The sequence below is a fragment of the Osmia bicornis genome, chromosome 7 (assembly GCF_907164935.1).
Source record: "Osmia bicornis bicornis chromosome 7, iOsmBic2.1, whole genome shotgun sequence".
Taxonomy (NCBI): Eukaryota; Metazoa; Arthropoda; class Insecta; order Hymenoptera; family Megachilidae; genus Osmia; species Osmia bicornis.
The window spans coordinates 3,069,267-3,095,169 of record NC_060222.1 but is presented as its reverse complement, the minus strand read 5'-3'; the positions used below and the strand labels follow the sequence as shown (position 1 = coordinate 3,095,169).

Below are 25,903 nucleotides of genomic sequence, written 5' to 3'. Positions count from 1 at the left end.
TTGCTCGCCCTTTTTCCATTGAAAATTCATCGCACAAGCAAAAGTACGACCGGTACTTAGACCCTTTGGGGTTGGTGTCGCCCCATCGTGAATCAAACCACCAGCGAATCCTGCCCTCCTTTCTTCCCGCAGGCCCTTCCACCGTCCCTTTACTCTTTTTTCCAATAGGCAGTTCCGCTCGGGCTGTGCCTACTCGCCCCGGGGTTATGAGATTTTATGAGACAGCCAAAGCGGTTTACGCGCGTACGATTTCCTTCGATCTGCTTCCGAACAGTTAGAAAAATCGGGAGCAAACCCTGCTCAGGCGGACATTTTGTTCGCCGCTGCGAGAGAAGATGGCGACTACCTTCTGTCACCTGAAGATTTCCTTCTTTTTAGCTCATTCTTGTATTTAAATAGTAAAATGGTAGTGAAAGAAAATCTTTGCCAAGAGACCGAAAATTTCAACGATCCTAAAGAAAATTCTCAGCTGATGTAACGTTCAGACATCAAACGACGTCTTTGATCGTGTGGTAGCGAGAGAATCGCTCCTCTAATTTGTCGAGCAGGAAAACTATTTCCGCTTTCTTTCGAACTTTCCCGGTGAAAGCTGGCGAACTCTTTGAGAAGCAACCTCGAATAAGAGTTTTCGAGTTATTACCTCGTGTTCCATGCGCAAACAGAGGCGAGCCGTAGGTGAAATACGAAATGCAACCGAGTGCTCGTAACCAAGTGTTAAATCTCCGTATTCGACTCATTTTCTGGGAAGTATGATGATTTTTAGAAACGTATCCTACTTCGTTTGCATATTTGAATTTACAGCCAAATTGGGTAGATGAAAAAAGAAGAATTGTTGAAGATGGAAGACATTGTCTAAATTTAATTTTCTATGTTTTTGAAGAAAAAGATCACCCTTTCTTGTTTTCCTGAATCTTACTCTATCAAATCATCCACATGTGACAATATTCAGTATATTTCAGAGAAATTCAAACAAAATCGTGAAAAATGGATACCGTTTGCCTGGTATACATTAGAGCAACTGTTGGCAATTCGAAGGAAGACGAATTGCTTCGGAAAATCGAGCCAAGATGGAAATAAAGGAAAAGATTCCTTTTTTTTCCTCTCGTTACCTTTTCTCTTCCTGCTCCTTCGTTACCGCGATACGACGAACGGACTCTCTCGTGAATGTTATGTGGGTCGTTCTCTATCTCATCTATCTTTCTCTCTCTTATTTCTCTCTTTCTCGGTTACTTTCAGCTTCGCAGCCCCCGCCGTCGACGCCATTCTCGTCTCTTCCGTTCCGTTTCGTTCCAGGCTGGCTTGCGAGCCCAACTTGCGTCAATATTTGACTCAAACACGTTAAAACAATACCCAGGCCCCGGAGTAGAGAGTCGTTTCAACGTGCTTCCCAGAATTTTATCTCGCGTCAGAAAACGCCTAACGACTTCCCGCCGCGGTGAATTTCGGCCTGTAGAGGGAGTTTGCGAAGGCACCGGACAGAAAAAAAGAGAGGGGGATGAACCAAAGATCCCGTGGACCTTCTTTCTTCGACCCTCCGTCTTACTCTCCCTTGTGTCCTCCCTTTTAATTTCATATTTATCTTCCCGTTTCAGCGGTCGCGACGACCAAATGGCACGCGATCCGAGATACTCTAGTTAAAATATTCGCGACGGATCGAAGAAAATTCATCAATTTATTTGAAAATTTAAGAAAGACGAAGGAAATTCAACAAGTCTCGCAAATATTTCAGTCCTCCTAAATTCATGGTTCCAGGAATTATTATTGGACAAATAACCCAATGACAATTTTATGGATTTTCAAAAAGTTATAAAAAATTCTATGGGATGGGACCGATTAACATCTTCAACCCCCTCTTTTTAAAAATATTCAGAAATATTGAATAACAAGGTCCGTGTCTTGTACATGATCGAGAAGCAAAGAATTTATGGGTAGAGAGGAGGCTACAATCGATGCGACGTTTCATTGTGACATCGGAGAAAAGATAGGTCCTGCCACCGGTCACCGGTCATTCATCCGGGCCATTTCTTGGCCATCGTACGGCATTTAAGCAGAGTTTACCAGGGTATCGTTATACTGAATGGCCGTGTAACGTATTGCAAACATTTTACCGTTGCCTGTGCGCGGCAAACAAGGATAGAATGGTTACAGAGGGAGAAGGGGGGTTAGGATTCCAAACTGGTAGGACATTGTGCCTAATGTTTGGACATGTGTTCCGCTACGGTCACGCCTTTTGTTATCATATTCTATGCATGTTTGCCCGCTTAAAATGTTGTTTCAAGCGCTTGCGCCACGACAACAACCGGACCTTTTTTCGCCACGACTTGACACGCGCTTCCATGTCAATGAAAATCGCCATCTTATTCCTTCGAGATACTTGTTGTCGTCTTCTTTAAGCTGTCTGTCACGTCAATCATATTTCGGGAAATTTTCGTGGTACACGGTGGACTTTCAAAATTTCACGATTTTAAGGGATGATATTTAAATACTCGTGACCGATCTAGCAATTTTTTGATTAAGGTTTACAGTATGTAGGCAAACAAGTATCTACTCGACGAGTGTAATACCATCGAACAGGGGGAAAAAAAAGGAAAAAGTTTCGCGAAAAAAAAAAATACATGGAAAATCTGGAACGCGAAAGCTCGCGTTTCAACAAGCTATAATCTTGCTCGTCGTCGAAATCCTTTGTTGTTTTTCCTGTTTGCTGTCATTTGATGTTGAAACACGAGCTATTAATAAAAATCAGAGACATTTTTTCCGTTCACGTTCGAAACGAGCGAAAAATCGCTCGAACGTCCCGGGGATTTGTCTCTTTTTTCCATCATATTTTTCCCTTTTTCTCCTGTTCTCGATTTTTTAATCTTAGAAATTCTGAATTTTTACAATTCTTCGTCTATGTTCCTCTGTTTTATTAAACACGAGCACCAACTATTAGTCAATTTTAACAGCGTCAGGGTACAAAAAGTTGCTGGTAATTTGAAAACAGAGTGTTTGTCTACGCGAGCGTGCATTAACGTTCTTCCTGCAGCCTTGACGCTGTAGCATTATTGAAAAAAAGCTTGAAAAACAGTATTACCATAGCGTGGAATATTTTTTGATTGCAATAAAAATATCGATGTTTCGAAATAAAATTGAACGTTACGCGATCGATGAAGAATTTTGACGAAACGAATAGCCTCGTCTTATTTTCTATTTAAATTCTGCAATTTATTTTAATCGATTTAATAGATTCACTGTTATGAAAGAGGATCAATGAATCGACAGTAAATTGAAATCACCGTAAACAGACACATTTCTGGGTCGAAGGTGCCATACATCATTCGACGGTACACATCCCTTCGTGTTCCACGCCCCAGCAATAAACGGGACACATTATGTACGTAATCAAAGGTCTGCAGGGACGTTAGGTTGTCTGAATGCCGTTTTCTGGGGGCGTGAAGGGCGGTGTCGCAGTATTCATCGATGCCTGAGAAATAGACAACCCCCTGACAAATTGGCTGGGAAAGACTCTTATTTTATTCCTATACGATTGATGTCACAATATATATTCCTTCAAAAATTCTCATATTATTTCAACCCTAATTATCATTTTAATTCTTGAAAAATAAATCCTGAGAAACATGAATAAAATGATGAGACCAGATTGCTAAATATATGGAGTCCCTTTGGCTACTTTTTAATTTTCCCTGGAGAAGGGTGGAAATCTAGGACAATATCATTTTTTCTAAGTCAAAATGACCCTACCAGTAGTTCTACTAAAATTAGAAGACACGAATAAAGCCTTCGAATGATCGTTAAAAGATCTAATTACGACGGAATCATGCATAATCGGCGACAAATGAATACATAATGGGCGTATTCTTCGGGGAACGAACAAAAGGGGAGGCTAACAGTCCATCTTCGACCGGAATTTGTGAGAGACGGTGAATAGACGGAAAAAGGGCTCGGTGAATCCAGAGCAGCAAACGTCCGGTGGAATTCAAGAGGCAAAGGCGACGGCAAAGGAAACCTTGATGGTTAAAGAGCGGACAAAAGTCAAAATGTCCGGATCCGGGGTCGCATTGTACCTCGTAGAATCGCCGTGAAATTCGTGTTGTGCCTTTTTCCTCAATTCCTTTCACGTGCAGTTCAATGGGTCTTGCACTGGCTCCTTGCTGACCCAACCTGGCTCTCCTTTTTTTTCTCTTCTTATTCGCGAGCCTAAACGAGAATCGAATGAAAAGCTACGTTTCACGATGAAGGGCGGAGTGTTACGTCTTCTGTGACGAGGAATCGATGATCGATTGTGAGAAGAATATCGAATTTCGGAGAAGCTTGGATTAGCGGCGAAAAATTTAATATAATTTTTTGAAATTATAGAAGACACAAGGTTGCTATAAAATGGGCAAAAATTTAATCGAAATTAGAAAATGATCCAACGAAGGGTTAATGAAAATTTCCAAAGCTCCCATGGTTAAAAACCATAGAATTGATGGATAGAATGGTCACATGTGCGTCGAGGAAGCTCGCTTTCTAATCCTATCGCAAAAGATATCTCACAATCAGCCTTAAGATCTGTCGGTACGTTTCCGTGTATCGGCCCATTCGAAGCTTTCACCCCTAAAGTTTTCGACCCTGCCGAAAGGGAAGTAAAAGGGACCGCCTGCCTCGAAGCACGGATTGGATTGGATCGGCTTAACGCTGATTTAAGCCAATCAGCAAACAGCCAGTCACCAGTTCTGAACCTCAACATTGATCTCGTTAGCTCTTTACAAGTTCAATGTTGCGTTCCACGCGCCCTCCGGCACCACGTCCTACAATTCGCACACTTTCCACCGTTTTTCTTTATCCTAGGCTCCTTTAAACCGCGGTTCCTGCTACCGAATCTATGGGAAATCCTCGACATGCCCGGAGAATTTATCTTGGAATCGTTATTAACATTGGAGAACAAATATCCATGTTTCTACAAAAATAAAAGGTAGGAAAATTAAAAATTAATGAACGGCTCTCGCACTTAAACTGAAAAAAATTTAAAAAGGCTATGAATGGCTCAATTACCAATCTGTAATTTAATCACTACGTTTCGTAGAAGAATTTTCAGGTTGACGAACAAAGGGATAAAAAATGTATGGAAAAGCGACAGGTTTTCGACTAGCCTGAAGCTACTCGCACGATCCGGGCAAATTTCCCGCGTAACGATATGGCTAAACACACTTTCCATAAAGTCGCTCGCGGAGTTCATAGAGCGGCGTGGAACGAGCTGAATGTTAGTATTTTAAGCCTATTTAAGTGTGTTTGTCGTATAATATTGACATCGTGCACACAGGCGAAGATAGCGCTCGTACACGCATGCCCTATCGTTTGCCTCTCTCTCCCTCTATCTAACTCTATGCCACCTTTCCGCGCGCCCTGTCCTTCTTTCTCCCTTCTTTTTCACCCCTTTCTCTTTCCCTCCGTCAGCCTATTTTCAAGGGGTTCGCGCGAGATGTATATAAGTGTACACGTAAGAAGACACACGCACGAGCGAGAAAAGAAGAGAGTGAATCGAATCGCGGTGTATGCTTGGCAAACGACGCGACGCGCCGCGTCCCGACGCCTTCAACCCTTGTGCGAGAACGGTATGCAAAAATTTCGTGATCTACCGCGAAAATCTAGCATCGAAATTAACGCTCCATCGATCATTCTTTCGAATATCTTGATTTTCTTTCATTTTTATTAGAAATTTCGTTAGAAAATCAAGAGCAATGTTCCTTAAAAATCGTGATAGACTTCCGGTGAACGAGCAAGTTTCACACCGGAACCGTTCGATGAGTGATGATGGTCTTTTTAATCGAAGACGAAGAAGGATCAACAGGATGCTTGCCGGGGGAGGAGCAGCCGGGCTGCTGCGAAACGGTAGCCAAAAGGCTGTCAGCGACACCAGGTAATCTCCTGGTAATCGTGACAAATTACGGGCAAAGTTATGGTGAGCGCTTTTGCCCACGGTCTTACGGGCCATTGAATGAACGGAGGGGTAGCAAGCGCCAGGTGGGGCGTGCCTACCCCATGCTGCGAGGCAAACAATTATGTAACACCATAGAACACACCACCGTCGCGACGGGGTTCCTATCCTTGGCACGAGAACTGCCGATCGGTTATCAATTTTAAACAAACTAAATATTATAAAAAATCAAAACTTCCATAGAAAAGGAAACACTGTAAAAATTAATACTTTCTCGAAAATAATCCATTATATGTTTAAAAATATATGATTTAAAAATGAAGGGTTGTTTTGAAGAAGATTTGTTTTTCAAAGGGGGTGTCGCTGTTATCTGTAGGTTTGACGTTTCAGAAAGCAGTTATACGCGTAGATGAGAGTGATGGTTAGAAACTACCGTGTCACTCCGATGTTTAGGTAAGATATTTGGCCTCGCAAATATTTGGAGATTGTCTACAGCCTCTAACCACCGCGCACCACTCCATCGACTCTTCCATTTAATTAATGACGTACACCCAACGTTCGAGGTGTTGATGCACCTTAACGGAATCGTCGCTCTAAGATTATCCTGAGCATTCTTGGAAACACGATCACCGCTTTGTTATTAATATCGAGAGATTATTTAAATAGGGGGTGTAAATGACCGATTGCTCGAGGGATTTGCATGGAAATCGTCGGAGAGCAAATTGTCTCTCGAGACACTTAAATATCAATTTAAAAAATGTTTCTTTTGGGGCTAATTTTAATTCCTCCCTAATCGATTATTTTTCTAATAAATATGGTGGCCGATTTAGAAACAAGGATAAACGGTATTTCTTGGAAAGAATAATGCTTTGTTTGGATAACATGAAAACTTTCCATCGTGAACAATGTACACGAGACACGCATCGTAAAGGCTCTTTATGGTGTTTCGTGTGAACCAAGCATGGCCATAAACCACAATCCCTTCCTAATATGTTACAGGGTGGTCGTCGTCCTTAGAAGAAACCGCAAGTCCTTTTCAATAATGTGGTCAACCATTAACCGGTTGTTAGGATTGTTTACCTTGCCCTTGTTCATAACCATCCTATGGTCACACATGGGAAACCATGAGCCTACCAATTGATTGATAATGTATTTAACCACCGATCTACATTAATTCGAATATCAACATCTGGGGCTTGTAATGATATCTGATTATAAAAAAATTACGATTACAAATTTAGAATTTGTAATTCAAGCGAAATAAAGTAACAGGAACAATGTTAGTAGAGTTTACAAAGTTTAAAATAAATAGCTCGTTTTACACGGGATTACATTAATCTGGGTTTCAATGGAAAAGGAAAAACGTTGTTGAAGTTCAGAGAAAATTACGGATTAACGTGAATTCGAAATGGAGGTAGAACCGTCGAATGCAAATATTTCAAGGAACGTAAGCAGCACAATCCGAAAATTAAATTCCATATTACCGGAATAATTAAAACGCTCGTTTATATTACACTTTGCCACGTCAAAAATTCCAAAACGCAGCCGCGATGAAATTTATTTAAATAAAAATATGTATATAGCACGTGGCACGTATCGCGTTGAATCGGACCGATTCGTATCGATACAAATTTAACAGAATATTAAATCAGTTCCGATGTTTTCATTGACAACATTGTCCAGTTTTTAAGCTCGTTGAACTGGAAATTATTTTTGTTTTACGAGGACTCATAATTGATAACTTCGTGATTTAATAATCATTCCGATCGTTTGTTTGAAAGTTAATGTTTTCGTAACGAAGATATCAAATACGATACGAAATTGTTTTAAATACATTACTGAAGCATCGAAAAATTATTAACTGAATCAATTTAAGGATTAAAAGCTTATTAATGGTACATTGTAAATCCATTTTCCCTTTTTGTTTTTAATACTACAAGCAATATAAATTTAATTCTACCAAATAAATCCTAAGAAAATCTTATTCTTCCCAAATCAAGATCTCTACATTATTTTATATTTTCTTCCAGAAACATAATCGAACGATAGGAAACGAACCGATAGAAATAATCTAAAGAGCAAACGGCGACGCTTCGGTGAAGTCGACTGGAAGCGGAAGTGACGTATGCACGGTTGGGTCACGCGTTTCCGCGACTCACCCGGTATCTGGTTGGTTATAATGTATGGCCTAGTCAGGTTCGGCATGGTCCAGTAGGGGGTTCGGTTGACAAATCATTAACTATGCATCGAGCCGGCCTGCAAATACTCGTTACTAGTGCTTCTCCGTACTATCCCATCCCTCCGAGCCCACCCCCTCAACACCCACGACCCTATCTCTCTGTCTGCCACCCTCCCGAACATCCCTCTTCTCCGCCGCTCCTTGCTACCCTCCTCGCGGAACCGACAAACGCGGCACCATCCACCTACCTTCTGTCAATAGCCCGACCTAACCATACCTAAATACATCGGTGATCATTATGCAGCGTTATAACATCCGTTTGGTTGCGCTTCCCTCATCCCCTGCCACCCTTAACCGTGGCTCTTTTCAGTGTACTCGAAATCCGCCATTCTACAGAAATTCCTTCTTTTACAGTGAAATCAGAGGGGTTGTTAGAGAATTATCCGAATGTAGGGTAAGTTGAAGAGAATGGTTTAAGTAGAATTTTACTAAAATCAAATGATCAGAACTTTTCCACCCTTGTCCTAAACCTTTCTTATCCCTAAACGTATTTTCTTTTCCTTTACGCTATGTATGAAAATTTGTTGTCCGTTTCGTGACGCAAATGGATCATCCAAGAAGAGTCAGCCTCAGGAGCGCGAAGGGGTTGAAGAGAAGAGGAGAGACGAAAGAGCAGTTAAAGGAAGGCTGAAACGAGGAAGGAAGGGCGAAAGGGATGAACAGAGGGGATAGGAGGACGAGTAGGACGGAGGTTAGGGTCGGTACCAGCATGACGGGCAAGAGGGTCGAAGAGACGAGGGAGAAGGTGGCTCGGAGGGTGAGCGAATTCGCAGCATTAAACATGGTGGACTCGCGCATTGGTTGCGCAGTAGCTGGGCGTTACGGGCCGCACCATCGACCAGCGGACTATACGCGTTACTGTATACCAACCATCCTGCGGCATGTTCTCTCTCTCCGTCTCTCTCTCTCTCTTCACATCTGTCTATGTGCTTCTTCTCTTTGTCGTTGTAGCTAGCCTCTGTCTGGTTTGCTCCTGTTGTTTCTTACGAAACTCGCCGACCATCCTTCCCTAAGCATCGGACCATCGAGACGAATCCTACGGGTCGTTTTATATCTCGGTGGAAAGAATTTTAGAGAATTCTAAGATTCTAAGCAATCGACTAAGAAAGATAATATCAGAAAATATCTAACGTATTAAAAAGGGGAGAATAAAGAATTCTAAGGGTATACGACGGAAAACAGCTATCGAGGACTTTGCACAACGATTGAACGCCGTAATCACGCGTTAAACAAACGAACCTGTTGTCGAAGATATCAAGGCAAACAACGACAAATCGAATCACCGACGATCTTCCTGTCGGTCCATAATCGAGAGGGGATGGGTTCGATGGTGGATGCCGTGGAAAAGCTGAAATTTGCAGTAAGATTTTCCAGAAGAGGGAAACTGAGCTTCGACGGAGGGAAAGAAGCTTGATACTCTTCCAGATGTGGAACGAGAGGGTGAAGCGCGGTTTGTTGGACAGAGGGATGCGCGAGTATAATAAAGGGTAAACATCCCTTCTCTTTCCTCGCCGTCGCTGGCCCATCGCCACGAGAGAAAGGTCCTTTGCGATTTCGCGAGATTTTCAGTTAATTTTCTGGTTCCTCTTATGGACCACTCCAACGAAGCATCCCTCCCCTACTTTCGTGCTTTTTCCTTGGCTATCTCCAGGTCCACCATTTCGGATCCTACCGGCCTGGTTAAGCGAGCCATTCCCTTTTCGTAAGAGTTTTCAACCCTTCCAACGAGGCAGCCTGGTATAATATTCAATTACATAGCTGCAAGTAAAGTCAAACAAACCCACGGGCCTGCAAATCTCTTCCTCTCGCTCCGTCTTCCCCGTCCTCTGTCTTCCTCTATCCAACACCCCTAGCCTCTTCCGGGGTTGGTCGAGACTCTCCGGCCCTGCCAGGGTGTATACACCCACCCCGTGTATATACGTTGCGTTACTCCACGTTACTTTACCCGTACCGTTCGCGCAGTTTGCAGAGACGCCTGGCCATGGTAACGAAGAGAGTGCAAATTCTTGTTTGGAAAAGACGAGACTATAACCCCCGACGTTATTCACCCTTCCGTGTTGGTCCGAAAAAAAAATGTAAAAAGAAACGCGATGATCTAGCGCGTGTACACGTTTTATGAATTTAACCCCACCTTGGACTGTCCTGAAATTATACCCGCGAATACTAACCCCTGCTTAATTAACATTATTAATATTAATAATAATAACAGTAGTGTCTTTTGTAGATTTACTAAGTTTCATAATTTTTGTTTTAAGCGTAGTGTTGGTGATATTAAATTGTAAGTTAATTTTGAAATTTGAATTCTAGTGAATTTTCTATACTGTATTGATCATGCTATCATCCGGCGTCTATGAAGCGACTTCACTGGCGCCATCTGTAGAAATTTTCCGGAAGAAGGGAAATTGTTAGATTCGCCTAACATTCTCGAAACAATATACTTGATCATTGCATCCCGTCGTCAGAAAAATTGTAAATCGAATCACTTGATTTTCCCGGTAAATTCAATATTTTCGGAACTGCTCGTACAAGCTAAACACTTAATGTCACCCCGAAAAAGGTGAACCTGTTATCCCTTGGCAAATTTGGGCAGAGTAAATCCCCTGTTACAATGGCGCCCGTTTTTATTAGGTTGTTGCATATTGAATGATGATTTTTGAAGTCTCCTACGATATGCGACAACCTAATAGCAACGGAGTCATCGAGTAAGTGAAAATTACAGCGATAAAGTTGGACGTTCGTTGGATGTGTCGAGTTCATTAAAATGTCGACGTAAAACGACCGAGGGTTCGACGGACAGTTTACGAGAATTATCAACGATGATGAGCGGACAATGAGGAGGCCAAGTCGACCGGAAACGCGGCATAATGGGCCACGTTTGCCCGCTGGCTGAACAACCCCTACGATTCACGCTCGCAACCACCCCTTGACGAGTCGGCCGAATTAAATATGAATAAGCAGAACGTCGTGCGACCAACCGATTCTCATGCTTCGCCTATTTTGTCGGACAAATTACGGTGCACTTGCGAGGTCAACGGTTACGTTGATCCATAATCGAACTCTTAATTAGAATTAATTTATCAGCAAATGATAAATTAGAAATTTGCTGCAATAACGAAAGCTCTATCCGCACGGTGAAACACGATTAACACCCCCAACTATAATAACGACCGTTCGCGGAAAGGAAAAATGAGGGGGTAGGGGGTAAATGAGAAGCGAAAGGATTATTAACTGCAGCGTGTATCAGCGACGCGGTGAAATTACTTTTTGACGAATTTCATTTCGAGCTTAATTAATCGTGACGAATGTGGACGGTGGTGCACGTACGGGCCCGAAAACGCTTCAATTAACTTTAAATTTCCCGGTTGGCCTCGTCATTTCTCCGGTGTGTGCAGCTCGATACCAACTCCCCGTCGCTGTTCCACCCTCTCCGTTTCTCCGCGGGATGAACGGGAAAAACACAAGCTTCAGGTAAACCCGGGCAAATTCCGCGATACTACCGCTTCGTTCGAGGGAAAAAGCACGACGCGAAGAGACGAGGAGAAAGAGGGAACGACGGAAGATCCGGTCTTTGAACTTGGTCTAGCGGAAGGCGGATGATTGTACGCTGTCTTTGAAGCCGGTTAAACTCGCTCTCGAAAGGGTAAAGTTAAGAGGGACGAAGAGAAAACTCGACGTCGGAAGAGGAACAGAGAGGTGGACGAGAAGAGAGCAGGGGTGGGTGGAAAGGGCCGCGAGTGAACGAACAGTAAAGCCACCCTTTGAGACGAACTGGTTAGGAGATGAATTCGAACGTTGGCTCGAAGAGGGGTTGGGTTAGGTTGGACGACGAACGGGGGAGGCTACAAACACGGAGATGGTAAAAGTTTATTAATTAGCTGGAATTAAGCGTGGCCAGTCCGTGTTCCCGTGGAACCGGAGAGTTCCTCTTTGGTTGCTGGAGAAACTTGAAACGAAGGGAAGAAAGCAACCTCCAGGAGAGACACAACTTTTATCCCGGTCTACCCTTTCTTTCCCTCACCGATCTGACCCCGCGCCACTGCTAATCGACTATTCAGATGTAATTTTCGGCATTTCTCCGCTGTAATTGAATATTTGAATAAACTGGCAAAACGGTGGCTGATTTGTTGATTCTCTGTTAATTTGATCTCGTTTGAGATTGATAGGGTGCAACGGTATCTTTTATACATTTTACGTTTTTGTAATCTTGCTAAGGATCTAAGTTCTTCGCGAAATATAGAAAGGACGGTCTAAGTACCCTAAGACCTCGATACAGGTGGACTCGATGAAAAGGCTAAATCTCTCTTTCGCAGAGTTGAATGAACTTCATAGTATCAGAATATTGAAAAAAATTCTTTCTCCACGAGACTTTAATAGCGCACCTAGTTTCGAGTACGAGATATTGTCAAATTGAATAGGGGCCAGTCGTAAAGGCGCGGATCGCGTTATTTGTAGCGAGCGTACGCTAGTGTGTAAATCACGTCTCCGAAAGTCGAGTTTATTAGCGACGAGGCGACTAGCGATGTTTGCTCGACGAGGAAAGAAGGGACAGGGGTTCGTGGATAACGGAGACACCGGCTTCGAGATCTTTGCCGGAAATACTAGCGCGTTCACCGCCCTCTAATAACCGTTGCCTTTGTGTGCTCGCCGAAATTATGTGCCAATAAAGGTTTTACGGGGCTAGATAATACACGATGCTGACTCGTGTCTCGTTAATCACGCTAGCAAAACCTCTGATCTATTAATGGTAGTAATTTGGAAAACAATTCCGAAGCTTGCACCACGTTCCATGATAATAACATCACGGTTCGTTGAATTTCGAGCGCGTCAGCGCGCATCTTATTTGTTTTTAACGCGGTTCATTAATTATTCGTCGGTTGCACGTGGTTCGGAGGTTCGTGGCGACACTTCCGGTCACGTGGCGAAAAGGAGAGGGTCAAACGAGAGGGCCGTGGCTCGTTTATCGGAAGGTGGCCGCGTGCCGACGAGTAATTACGCGCCACCTTACCTCCTACGTACGTTATTTGCATCGAATTTCCTCCGAACGCGCAAACACGTTCCCGTCCATTAATTAGAGCCTTCGCGACGAGTATTTATTCGGAGTGCCATGGAATCTTTCAACTTTCCCACGAAATCGAGGATACGACTCGTTTCCTCAACTCAAACATCGACGGAGGAACGAGCGAATTTTTCTTTCTTTCGAATTTGCTAATAATTTGTCCTCTTCGAATTTTCGATCGAAATAAATATGTTGTTGATTCCGGATCGCGATCGATCCAGCTTCGAGGATTAAACAGCATACGCGAAGGACGTTGGAAAGCAAAGAAAACGTGCGAACGAAAAAAAAATGGAGAGAGGTACTCGGTTGCTCGCCGGTGTCGCTTTAAATCGACACACAGATAGGTACCTGAACATATATCTAAACGAACAACTTGGTATATTTGCCAGACATAAACGGAATGGCTCTGTGCACCATGGGGTTGCGGCCGGATATCTATGCTGCGCGACTACCCTGTAATAATAGGCACTCGCTCAAATATTTCCCTCGCTTAAATATTTGATCTCGTTTTTATACCATTTATTAAAAGCCACAAGTGAAACGCACGCGCATGCGCCTTTGTACGCGGATATACACCGTGGCCGAATATCGTTCGTGGAATTAGATTGCCGGATATCGAACGAATAAAAATTCTCACATGATTTCGTCGCCTCGAAGTATCGCGATAATTAAAAATTTTTACCATATTCACCATATTCGAGACACTAAAAAGACCAACGGATCTCTAAAAACCGTGACAGATCAATGCCCTCGATGTAACCAATTTTTATCAGAAGAAAAAAAGGAATCACCCAGGTGAAAAAACAGCTTTGAAAGCACGCGAAATCGAGCCTCGGATAGGTGGAGACGAGAGGGTGCACGAAACCGCGAGTGACCAGAAAGCAACCCCCGAAGTGAATCTGTCTGCTCCTTTTTTTCTCTCTTTTTTTTTTTCAAAGCGTTTGAGTGATTCCTCGATAAGTGACCTCGCCGTATTACCTAGATTACCATCGACGTCGAACCACCCCCGCAACCGAGCATCCGTATCTTGAACGGTCAGAGAGTCGGTCAATATATTCGCGGTATGGGGGTTCGGGACGGGTTCGAGGGGTGGCTCGCAAGGGGTTGCACGATGTACAGGAGGATCGCGGAGAAACGAGAGGGTGAACAGGAAGCGGCGTAGGAGGCGAACGAGGAAGAGGAACGGCGAGGAGAGCGAAAGAGAGGGTTTGTACGATCGAGGGGGAGTGGCGCAAACATTTGCCTGCCGCCCGGTAAATTAAAAGCACACAGAGAGGAGAGAATAGAAACGGGAGTAGAGTGAGTAAGTGAATGAACGAACGAGGGATGGGATCGTAGGTGGCCATCGTTTTCTCCTCCTCGCTCCTCACCTCTCTTCCTCCTCGTCCTCTTTCACCATCGTGCACACCGCCAACCCTCTCCTGGGCTGGCTCGCGTCACTTTCCAGCACCGGATCTACGATCGCTTTGCCCGACACTCTTGTGTACCTACGTCCGCAACAAACTCTAAATTCGATGGAAAAATTGTTCGATTAAGCGTCGGTTTGGTCACGTGGCGACGACGACGTGTTCTTACCATTCCTACTCACGGAACCGCGGGGTTCACACTTGGATGCATTTATAAATAAGAGTTTTAATTATCTTAGCATGCATCAGCTGCTTATACAAATAAATAAGTAACGATAACATTGAAAAAATAAGTTTGGGAACAACGAGGTCAGAAATTGATTTTTAAATATGTAAAACTCGCAAACTCCTCCTACCAAGTTTACAATCTTAATTAAAATTTTTACTTCCAACGTGAAACGCGAGCCAAAGTTTTCAAAGGAAGTTTTTAAGTAATCAATCAGTCCTCTTCTTCGTTACCCTCTTTTTTTTCGAAAGTGTTAATGGATTCGAAACGCGTGGCTTAGCGAGAAAATCAAGTTCTCAATTCTTATCGCGTGTCATTACCTCCCTCGTTCCACTTTGTCTCTCAATCGGCCCCTTTTATGATTCGTTTGGCTCCCTTCGCGACGTCCCACCCTCCTGTCACCCACGGCCACCATCTCTTTCGCTCTCGTCCGGCCATCAAACGTTCGCTTGGATATGCATGTCGTTTGCGGCGAAGGGATGGAACGAGACGGTAGCGCGAGCCTCTCTCTGTTGACAGGTAAATATTTGTCGCGGCATACACCACCACCGTCAACCACCGTCGACCACCGTCAACCACCACCATCCACCGTCTCCGCGTTCTCCAACACCGAGAGCACCGTGTGCCTACCCCATTTTCGGCCTCTTTTCCTTTTTCCTCGTTTTCGCACCCCCTTCGTCAAAGACGCGCTCGAACCACCCACCCGTCCGCTGACGATGGGTACCCGTGACTCTACGGGGTTTCGTTAAGAAAATCGCGATTCGAGATGAAGAATAATCGGACGTGAAAAATGGCAAAATGGAAACTAGGAATATAAAGATGAACGAACAAGATTGTTCGATGTTTAAGCGATGTCGAATGGTCTGTCAACAGGAGAGCCACACGGTGGTTTGTTGTTTCGTATTCCAGGAAGCAATAGTTTAAGGAAAATATTTGTCAACAGTTCGTTGATTGTTAGGGCAAACATTGAATATTCGATGGTGTTTATGATTGGCCAAGTATAGTTCAGAGTTTCAAATTGAAGATACCTTTCACCACTGTTAGCAACATGTTAAATAACTCGTTTGTATGCTAATAGTCGACACACAGAGGTTGCCCCATTTTTCTTCTCTCTTTCCTAAAGTTAAACAGGCGAGATTCTGTTTTTCGAGTTTGCCTTGGGAACTATTGTGCTTCTTAGTTCTGAAGAATTTTTTGGACTTCTGACGATGGAGAAGATAAATGTAATCTTTGGAGGATCATTGATCTACGATAGAAATGATCCTTCGAGGTTTTTTGAACCCTTGATAGGTTCTCTCGTGAAATTCTTGAAAAATTCTTAAACTCAGATAACTGTAATCTTCAGAGGATTATTAGATCTTAGATGGTATATTCAAAGTATATAATCAGAATAATCTAAGATGGGAAGAATTTCTATTGTAAAAATTATTCCATACTCCGTGTATGTAAATTTGAAGACAAGTATCGCCCGTGTGTAGGAGTAGAACGAAGGTGGAAATAAAAGGTCGACGAGTTAATTAAGAAGGACATCGGTTTGTCCCGCAAAGATCGGTCAACAGCCATCATACTTGGAGCAATGGGCTCGAACAAGCAGCAGTTCGGTTCCGAAGCGGATAAAAAGGAATCAGAGCGAGTGAAACGGAACGCAATCGAGTCTTTGTTGTGCTTTTACCTGGAAGCCGACTGACTAGGCCCGCCACTGTCTGGCCGTGTTTGTCCCGCGCAAACTTTGTTTTTACAAATAGAACCACATGTTCCTACGTTCCACCCTCTAACCAGCTACCCATTCTCTGTTCACCCTCCTACATACGTACACACCTTTTTCTCCTATGTCTGTCTTTCTCTCCTCATCGATCTATCTCACTCTCTTTGTTCATCTTCGCGCCTTCTCTGTTACTTCTACTTCCTAGACCCACAGCCCTGCGCACACACGCGACAGGTGGTAAAGTATAACAAAAAGGCGAGTTCATTGAAACGGTTTGCGTTGGATTCGCTTTGCACCTCGGAATTTCTTTGGGAAAGGCACGCGAGTCACCGAACGACCGTCAAATATTAGCCCGCGATCTGACTTTTGTCACATTCCTGGATATCTGCTCGTTGATAAAGGGAGACCGAATGTGTACCATTCCTCTTTTTCCTTTTTACCACCATCTCGCGTTTTATTGTCGATCCGATGGTGATTTAGATAATTTAAACGGTTTGGTGGTTCTCTTTGTCTTTGGAAAATAGGAGAAATGCGGTAAATCTATGGGGGTGGTTTTCTGATACTTTGGATATTTTTTGAATCGTTGGTTAATTAACACGATCGAGGGTTATGATAAAAATCGTTGAAAATTTGTATATCTTTCACTTAGAAGAAAAAGTAATTACGATTTGTATGAAAGATACTTTGAATTCCGGCAATATTGAAACTAGAATTGATTCGTAAATCTCTGGCGAAAGGGGGTTGTTAAGCACTCGAAGTCTTTTGTATATTTGATTTAAGACTTCTTGGTTACAGTTTCTGTTATTTCTAGAATATTGGTTGTTTCAGCTTGCTCTCTATTACTGTAAGAATTATCAACGTTCCTGCTAATATTATCACAGTCAACAAGATTCAAACAAGAGACACGTGTTCTTAACTGTTAGCTCTATTGGAACTTGTACCCTCGACTGAAGTGAATTTATTTGGTCAATAAAATAACTGAAACCACACTCGGAAACAAAAAAACAAATTTTTTTACATATCAAATAAACTGTTATTATACTCTCATTCAAGAGTCGAGTTTACCTTTCGTCCAAGTAAAGTATACGGTAATCGTAAAAATTCTTTCACAATTTTTTGACACGTTTCACCGAAATAGAAGTAGAAATAAGAGGAAACGAAATTTTTGCCGTCGGTGAAATCTCGAAAGGTGAAGGATTAAATTGTTCAAGTATGCGTACGATCGCGCGAGGATTGGCTAGGAGGATGTTAATTAATATTTATGAGCATTTTCTGCGTACAACTTGTTCAATGACTGCCAATTGTCAGCGGCGTTCACTTAAATTGCTCATCGAATATTCATGCGAAACCGGCACCGGGAATGCAGTTTCTGACCGATACCTAAATACGAACGATGAACGCGAAGGAATATTGAAATCGACGAATTAACATCCATCTATTAATGTTTTTCAATTACGAAGTTGTTCGCTTAGAAAAAAAAAAAAAATACTTTTAATCCTGCAACGTGTTTGCTCTTCGAATATTATATTCTAATCGTTGCTGTTCGAAACAAATTTTCAAATCAATTCAACCGTTAGGTGGTCAACGCGATTCCAAGAACGACAACTTCTTTCCTTTTCTCTTTGACCCATTCGAGACAGAAGGGGGATTGTGAATTTGGACGGGCCAAGAGAGTACCACGTGGAGAAAAGGTAGAGGATGTATACTAATTGAAGGGCCGGTTAGAAGCAAGACAGTAGCGAGTCTCCTGATTAACACCTTCTTCGGACCACACACAGGCGAAGTTTGAAGAATTTCCAGTCCTATTTTTATTTATGAACAGAAGCGAATCCCGTATGCACGCGTGTAATAATCACGCCGTGCCTTTCTCAACGGGATCATTGTTCTTTATTATTCTTAACGCCGAGGGAAATCTAACTGGGCGCCATGAACGAAAATATTGATAGAAATAATTCTTTTCAAAATAAACGCGAGAGGTCCGTAACCGAATGATTGATATTTTCGAATTTTTCATAAAACAGAAAGCTATGATTGAATCTCGTTTGAAATTAGTACAGCTTGCTGTAATATTTTTACTTGGACAAATATTAGATCTTAGGGGAGAACAGAAAAACGTTTGAGTAGATAATCCCTTAAGTAGATTTGGAAAGAACAGTGTTAGACACTGAATTACTAATTTACATAAGCGTTATTAAAATAAAACAAGTCTGCGGCTGAATATTACGAATTATAAATAATATTTTGTAAGCGATAAGCAAGAATTCCTGCTTAAAAATGATTTTGTATGGGAAAGAGTCAAAATGTGTACTGACAGAGGGTAAGATAGGTAAAAGTGTAGAAAACGACTCGCGAAAACAACAACAGCAAAAAAAAGGATAAAAGAGAAAAAAAAGCGACTACTTTCGGAAGTTCATGAAAGTTCGTTTACACAACTCTTTCCCGTACTGTGATGCATTATGCTCTCGAGACGGACTGACCTGAAATCTTCGGCCTCTGCTGCTCTTCACGAAGGAACAGCATCACGACTCGTCATTCCGGTGAGCTTTCTACAGATTTGTCTGCTATACTATGTGTCCCGGAAGTACAAGATAAACCCTGAAACAAATTACACAATTTTCAAAAAATATTTCTTATTCAACCGTTTATATTACAAAATTTTCAAGCAATTTACTTTTATACTCGAAGAAATAATTTCCTGAAAACAAAGAATGTTTCCAAAATAATATAACGAAGGCATTTGGAGTAAAAAAAATAAAGTTGTATTATATTATTCAAATAATCAATGTCTTCTGGAAATTAAAGGTTCGAAAGGTCCTATTTTAAATCATCCAAAATTACACGACCCACCCTGTACATGAATTTTCTTCGTTTCTTTTTCAAACTGATTAGTAGAAACTACGCGTGTACCAGCGATAGAAAAAGTTGACTCCTTTCTACCTGGTGTCATATTCAACCCGGTATGCTGTCCGAGCGACCGCTTCGCCCGATGGAGTACTTGGTCCGCGCGCGACTCCTAAGGGTACTCGAGGCCGCGTCGAGAGAAAGACCTCTCTACATGGGTGGTCCATTCTCCTTACGCATGCATTATATAAGTTCAGTAAAGTTCACGCTAAAGGATACACGAGACCGATGGTGTCCAGCAGCAGCGAGGAATCCGATAATTATATCCTAAACCGTTCTCTCACGCACTCCTCGCGACTGCACCCACCCTTCAACAGGGACACTTGGGTGCCACTTGAAATTGATTTCCACGAGATTAAAAAAATTGAATTGGAATACTTAAGAAATTATATGTTGGAAATAAATTGATATCTTTCTACGTAGCATAAGTCAGAGTTTTCTGTTACTTATGACAAAAGGAAATGGTGATACGATATTCCATTAATAACTAACAATGTATACTGAAGAAAACGATATCAGCAGCAACCTGACGCGATTCAAATTCCGAACGCGCAAATAGTCGTAAGGGATGTAAGGAATCTGTTTGAGGGGCAGCGAAAAGGCAACGAGGACGATTCATCATCGCGTGGTATCCTAAGCGGCTCGTGAACCCACGATATAACCTACGAGATGTAGAACACCAAGGCAGAGAAACGTGGCCTGTATTCTGCAGATAAGAACGGACCCTATATCCCCTGGAACCTTGCTACCAGTCCTTCCCTACGATCAGACTACTTCCGGTCCCAATTACGTTCCAGATGCTTGCGTGGTCACGTGAGGATTACCCATCCCTCCTCAACTGACAGTCTCCAGAAAAGATGGAGTACACATAAATGGGGTATCGCGGAGAGATCTTGGACTAATTTTTAATGGAACATCTTATGGGAAAGATGTATAACCTTATCAGAGATAAGTCGGCGAATTTTGGATGAAATATTTTGTTTTCATTATTGTACTAAAATTAACCGAAGACGTGTAATAAAATATATCAGATTTCAATTTTAATAAAATCCTGTATAGCCCAGTGGTTCCCAAACCACGCGCCGCGAAATTATTAAAATTATATCAAAAATGAGTAAAATATGAAATGCTATTCTAAATATAAATCATTAAAATAAAAACAATATATGCATATATATAATAGGTACGCCGAAATTTCTTCATTTGTTGTAAAGTACGACCCGAGTAAAAAAAGTTTGAGAACCACTGGTATAGTCTTATTGCATATCCTAAATTGTTAGGCAAGTATAATTTATGAATAATATTTTGACTGTATTTCTTAAAATTACATTGGATTTGTTCAATCGAAACATTATCTCTTATATAAATAACGGTAAAAGTACGAATGTTAAAATTCGTTTTCCAAATGTACGCCATATGTACTTGGTATGCTGTCTAGCGGAACAAAATGGCAGCTATACTCTACAAGGCTTGCTGCCGGTAATACTCTTCAGAGTATAAATCAATTTTCTGTATATCAGTTACAACACAATTAGTAATTCTGATGTTCCTCTTTGATTAGAAACCACACACAAAGTACATAAGACAGAAACATCATATTTCTTGTGAAATTCGTATACGTTCAAATGACGCATGTACGGTGCGAGCGGGAGCACCAAAATTGAATCGCATTTAAACAGTACATTTAAGAAGGAAATCATCCATAACAGTAAAAATAATGTAAAGCATGCATATAATAATAGGTGACTCACATTTCTGGATATTGTCTGCACGATTTTCAGTTGATTTCTTCTGATTTTGCAGGAGCAACTTACACTTTGCACTACTCACTAAACGAACATTCGTACCCGAAGGAACCGGGTTCGATATATCGCAAGCAAGTATCGCAGCAAAATGCGATTGTACTACGTCATACTAAGCGTGCACAGTGAAGTTTGGTGGAGATATTTTAAAACACCGGGAAATAGTATAGAATGTCATTAGCATCAAAAGTTACATTCGCGTTATGTTGTGCAACATCACTTGGTATAGCAGGTTATGTGCATTATAAACAGGAATATGATAGGTAATTTAAAATGTATATACCTGATTGGAAATTAGGTTATGTCCGAGTAACGAGTTTCAAGCCCGCTATCGTGTAACATGGATTAAACGTGTTGAACATATAAGACGCATATCAAAGTATTTAGGAATTCAAACAGAACTACTTAAACGACCCAGCTGTATTATTTAAAACAAGACAAAACTGAATCTTTGTAACAATAAATCTTTCAAATCGTTTGAAATTTAAAAGTCTTTGCGTTATTTAAAAATCCGAGTTATATTCCGCTCTGTTTCGCGGGACATTGTTCTTGAAGAATTTTGAATATTTTCATAATTATTGCAGGAAACAGCTTCATTTAGGTGTTGAACGTGATATTGAACGACAAGAACGTCGAAAAGCACAAAATTTGTATATGCTTGAACAGCAGAAACATTTAACTAAACAATTACAAGTTCAAGAGCGGGAACAACTTCAAACTTCGTAAGCTGTAAGGATAATACATAGTACAAAGTTCTAATGTGTTTTGTTTATATTTTATTGAGTCATTTTTATTATTGCTATTTAATTTTCTTATTTCTTGTTCATTATAAATTTTTTTTCTAAACTTCGATTTAAGGTTAGGAAGTATCCTATCCAATGAACGTAATGACTACTGAAGAACCAGCAGACCAACCAGGTAAATATATAATTCGTTTTAATTAAAATAATATTTCATTTTTGTTGCTTTACATTTCATGTTTATAGACTTAATTTGTGTGGAAGAAAGTTTAATGAGTTTAGAAAAGTTAGATAGAGCATCACCGGATTTATGGCCTGAACAAAGTAAGTGCATGCTGCATAATTTTATATTTTAGTTCAACTAAAAGTAATGATATATGATATATGTTATTGAAGTTCCAGGTGTAAATGAGTTTGTTGCTCAACATTCACCACAAACTGAGCCATCATCCTGGGCTTCCGGTCTCACACCAGATGATATAAATCAGTTGCATCGTAAGTTTCTATTTGCGAATATATTTTATAAAACGATATTTTCTGTTGTGTTTGAAATAAAATGACTTTATTACAGAATTGGGAAACTTATCAATGAATGGTTTAATATCTGAAGTAAAAAAATTACACGACATGGCCTATCAATTAGGATTGGAAGAAGCAAAAGAGATGACACGTGGGAAGTACTTAAATATTTTCAAGCATAAACAATAAAACTTCATATTTAAAAAATTGTACATAGACAAAGACTGATGGGAAGTTGATATTAGAGTTGCAATTGGATGTAAAATAAATTACCTAATTCTATGTACAGGGTGTTCGTTAATGGGTGAGCAACCTCCGAGAGCCGAGTTCGACCGTGGTCGCGAACAAACTACTATTTGGCTACCACCCCCTCAAAGATTGCCCTCCTCATCACAACACCCTGTATATAATTATTTTTGCTTTGTAAAAATGTAATTTCTATTGTAAATTGTGTGAACGTTTAAACAATATAGTAAAATTTACCTAGAAATTCGATGAATTAAAATTCCTCTAACTAATAATTAACTATCATAGACAATACAGATGTCGGTTCTCATTAGATTTGATAGCAACCTCAACAATATCGCTGCTCCTTACAAAATCCACTGCTACAATATTGGCACTGTACTGCCATATGGTACTGTACCAATTCGTAACATTCAAATTAACCTTGTACGCCATATCGCGAAGGCTACCGAATGGATTAAACAGAATAGCGTTGATATTTGCCGTCAACTCTGCCATCGCTGACCTTGGTCTCTGTTTATCCGTTCTACGAAAACCAAAACATTGCTCCTTTTAATCATATATTTCTAACAGTATATCGATACAAACTTTCCCTGAAAATTACCTGTTGCTTTCAATTGAATTTAAATATTTATACAAATCCTCGACGGTCCTAACATTGCCCCATTGATGTATCACACAAGGCCACACAGTACCATGATCATGGATCATCCACGAGTTTTCATAACCGATTATCAATCTCCTTCCTGTAGACCAGATGTCGTTCAACGTGATACTCCATCCCTGGTCATGATTCAGGTAATAATCTCGAAATTGATTTTCCAAATACGACACCAGTTCGCTATGTTCCCATATATTATCGAATCCTACCATAAGATTCGTTGAAAACAAGAGATCATAGTACATATGGACAAAAGAATAAATTACCAATAGAAAATTCATGAATATCGAATATCACAATTTCTTCGGTGTTATCGAGGAACGTTTTAACTTGGTCAATCACGGTTTTTAAAGGAACCGAACGGTAAAATGGTCCATGGTTAGTCCACCAAATTTCGTCTGTATGTGGATAACGTCCTATTCTGATGTCCAGGTATCGTACACCGTGTATCAGTTGACCAAGGACATCTGTATCCTAAGAATTTGTTAATTCTTAAGACGAATAAATATTCTTAGTTATAGTTATCAATGCGTATACCTGTGTTATGGCAAAATTCAAAATTATATTCATTCTCTTCGCTTCTTCGTCGTAGGACGCGGAATCGTGGGTACCCGGAAGGAATACTTGGCTCATTGTTAAATTACCCAACATATGCTTTCTGTCTTTCATCCAGGTCGGCTGTGTTTCCAAACAGTTTTTCATTTTGATACCTCTCTGAGTTAACCATGCCACCTCGTATTCTGTAGACGACATGTTTACTATTGTACTTATGAAGCATTCGAAACAAGGTTAAGCATTCGGTGGCTACATACTTATACATTCCTGTACGAAAGACAGGTTCGAGCTGGGTACATATTCTGCGTATATTCCAGTGCTTTGGCGTCCATTCGGAGTTTCTGGAGTTACTTGGTAAACTACAATAGAAGAGCCGAGAGGATGTACCTCGTAAAGCGAAATTTTATCGCCAGGTTGGATGTTTAGGTTGTTCCAATAAATCTCAATCTCGCGGGTTTTTGATTGTGAGATTAGTGGCGAAAGAAGTATACCGATACGGGATTGCCCTAAATTTCAATATCGTGTCAAGGAAAAATAACAAGAATCTTCTCCTTAAAAGGAGCTAAACTTACAGTTCTCAGAAGATGAGTTGCGAATATCAGAAGTTAAAATCCTGCTAATTATCGCTATCAAAAGAAGCAATAATACATATACTGTACATCGAATCATCTTTTTTTTTATTTCAATTATACGTCCTTTATTTTAATCTGAAATAATAATTGAAAACGAATATATACAAACACTTGAGAAGGTATAATAATAATTAATGTTTTGTTTCGCGTGATACATACCTCTTTGAATTTAATTAATTTTCTCGTTAAATGAGAATTAGCAATCGTACCTTATAAAAAAGATTGTCTGTGTATTGAACAATCGTACGCATAAAATGTCATTAGAAATGACAAAGAGCGAAAATGGTCGTACTAATAATCTTTCTCTTATTACAGAAATAATTTGACCCGTAATTCTTAAGTAATTAAACTTCAGATTAACTGCTTTCGCATTAATCACACTCGGAACAAGCAATAATGAGAGAACAAGATGAAAAAGAGGAAAAAAGAGAAAAGAAGATAAACAGAAACGCGTGGTGGAACAATTTGACCCTACTACACGATGCAAGACGTCGTTATAAAACATGATTTCGCAACGAATCCTTCGTTATTGTGCAACAAAAGCATTAATTATTTGCTGATAGACTCAACGTTCTTTCAATATTTCAATGATTCGTGACAAACTCATGCTCGAATTAACAGCTATTGATCCGCAAATTCAAATTAATATCCACTTGTGGTAGATGAAAATTGAATATCACGTTTAAAACGATAAGCAATGCTTGTTTCATGATTCGTGTGAAATCACGTAATTACGTTATTTTTAAAATAATATAATCTCTTACTTGATGAATGGAACACCAGAAAAGAAGAAATATGACTAAAATGCCACTGCTGTTTAGCAGCGTTGCGTAATTGTTTAAAAACGTTATAATCTTGACTTCTATAGTGGTATTTCCCTCATGTCGTGTTCTATCTGGTATTTGCGTCAGAGTTAATTACAAACGAAATGGCCTCCTGTACACGACATAATGTTAAGACATTATTTAAAATTCATGTTGGAACACCTTTTATTTTACAAGCCACGGTAGATAATACTTTTTAGAAATATTATACATTTACAGTGATAAAAATATTTGCTGCTAATTCACTTGTTTTTAAGGACTTTATTTATTTACACGTTAAATTATCATAAATTATCGCTATTTTACAAATAAAGTGTTTCTTCGATTACATAATATTCGTATTTCAATTTCATGTTTCTATATCAAAATACTTTAAGTACATAATTTGTACACAAGAAATTTAAAAAATCATATTATTGCAAGTTTATTAATTTATAAAGCTGAAAGGATTATATAAATTTCATTTTCTAAAAC

The 25,903-nt window shown here is 40.5% G+C and overlaps 2 protein-coding genes and 1 long non-coding RNA gene across 9 annotated transcripts in view; 1 reads left to right on the top strand and 2 right to left on the bottom strand.

The window, feature by feature from the left end:
• The window catches only part of LOC114873330, a 95,769-nt gene extending 74,480 nt beyond the window's left edge, over positions 1 to 21,289 (bottom strand). For both annotated transcript variants that reach the window (XR_006829554.1, XR_003788923.2), the window contains exons 1-2: positions 21,202 to 21,289; positions 19,027 to 19,144 (exon numbers count right to left, since the gene is read on the bottom strand). This is a non-coding gene — a long non-coding RNA (uncharacterized LOC114873330). The remainder of the gene's footprint in view (positions 1 to 19,026; positions 19,145 to 21,201) is intronic.
• A 266-nt stretch (positions 21,290 to 21,555) lies between these two features.
• On the top strand, positions 21,556 to 23,001 carry LOC114873302 (protein lin-52 homolog). 5 transcript variants are annotated; one of them, XM_029181508.2, is made up of 7 exons: positions 21,556 to 21,631; positions 21,837 to 21,981; positions 22,111 to 22,170; positions 22,239 to 22,316; positions 22,389 to 22,487; positions 22,564 to 22,665; positions 22,801 to 23,001. In XM_029181508.2, the coding sequence occupies exons 3-7, from the start codon at positions 22,131 to 22,133 to the stop codon at positions 22,944 to 22,946; spliced, it is 465 nt and encodes a 154-aa protein (XP_029037341.1). In that variant the 5' UTR covers positions 21,556 to 21,631; positions 21,837 to 21,981; positions 22,111 to 22,130; the 3' UTR covers positions 22,947 to 23,001. The 5 variants fall into 5 exon arrangements, with proteins under 5 accessions (XP_029037341.1, XP_029037350.1, XP_029037333.1 ...); XM_029181517.2 differs by lacking the exon at positions 21,556 to 21,631 and having other exon boundaries at positions 21,638 to 21,981; positions 22,395 to 22,487; XM_029181500.2 differs by lacking the exon at positions 21,556 to 21,631 and having other exon boundaries at positions 21,638 to 21,981.
• On the bottom strand, positions 22,951 to 25,697 carry LOC114873285 (PI-PLC X domain-containing protein 1-like). 2 transcript variants are annotated; one of them, XM_029181475.2, is made up of 7 exons: positions 25,370 to 25,697; positions 24,546 to 24,680; positions 24,231 to 24,479; positions 23,956 to 24,158; positions 23,685 to 23,892; positions 23,362 to 23,623; positions 22,951 to 23,283 (listed from the first exon to the last, which is right to left on the bottom strand). In XM_029181475.2, exons 2-7 carry the CDS (start codon positions 24,640 to 24,642, stop codon positions 23,040 to 23,042), a joined length of 1,263 nt encoding a protein of 420 aa, XP_029037308.2. In that variant the 5' UTR covers positions 24,643 to 24,680; positions 25,370 to 25,697; the 3' UTR covers positions 22,951 to 23,039. The 2 variants fall into 2 exon arrangements, with proteins under 2 accessions (XP_029037308.2, XP_029037299.2); XM_029181466.2 differs by lacking the exon at positions 25,370 to 25,697 and adding an exon at positions 24,765 to 24,923.
• Positions 25,698 to 25,903: the final 206 nt, after the last annotated feature.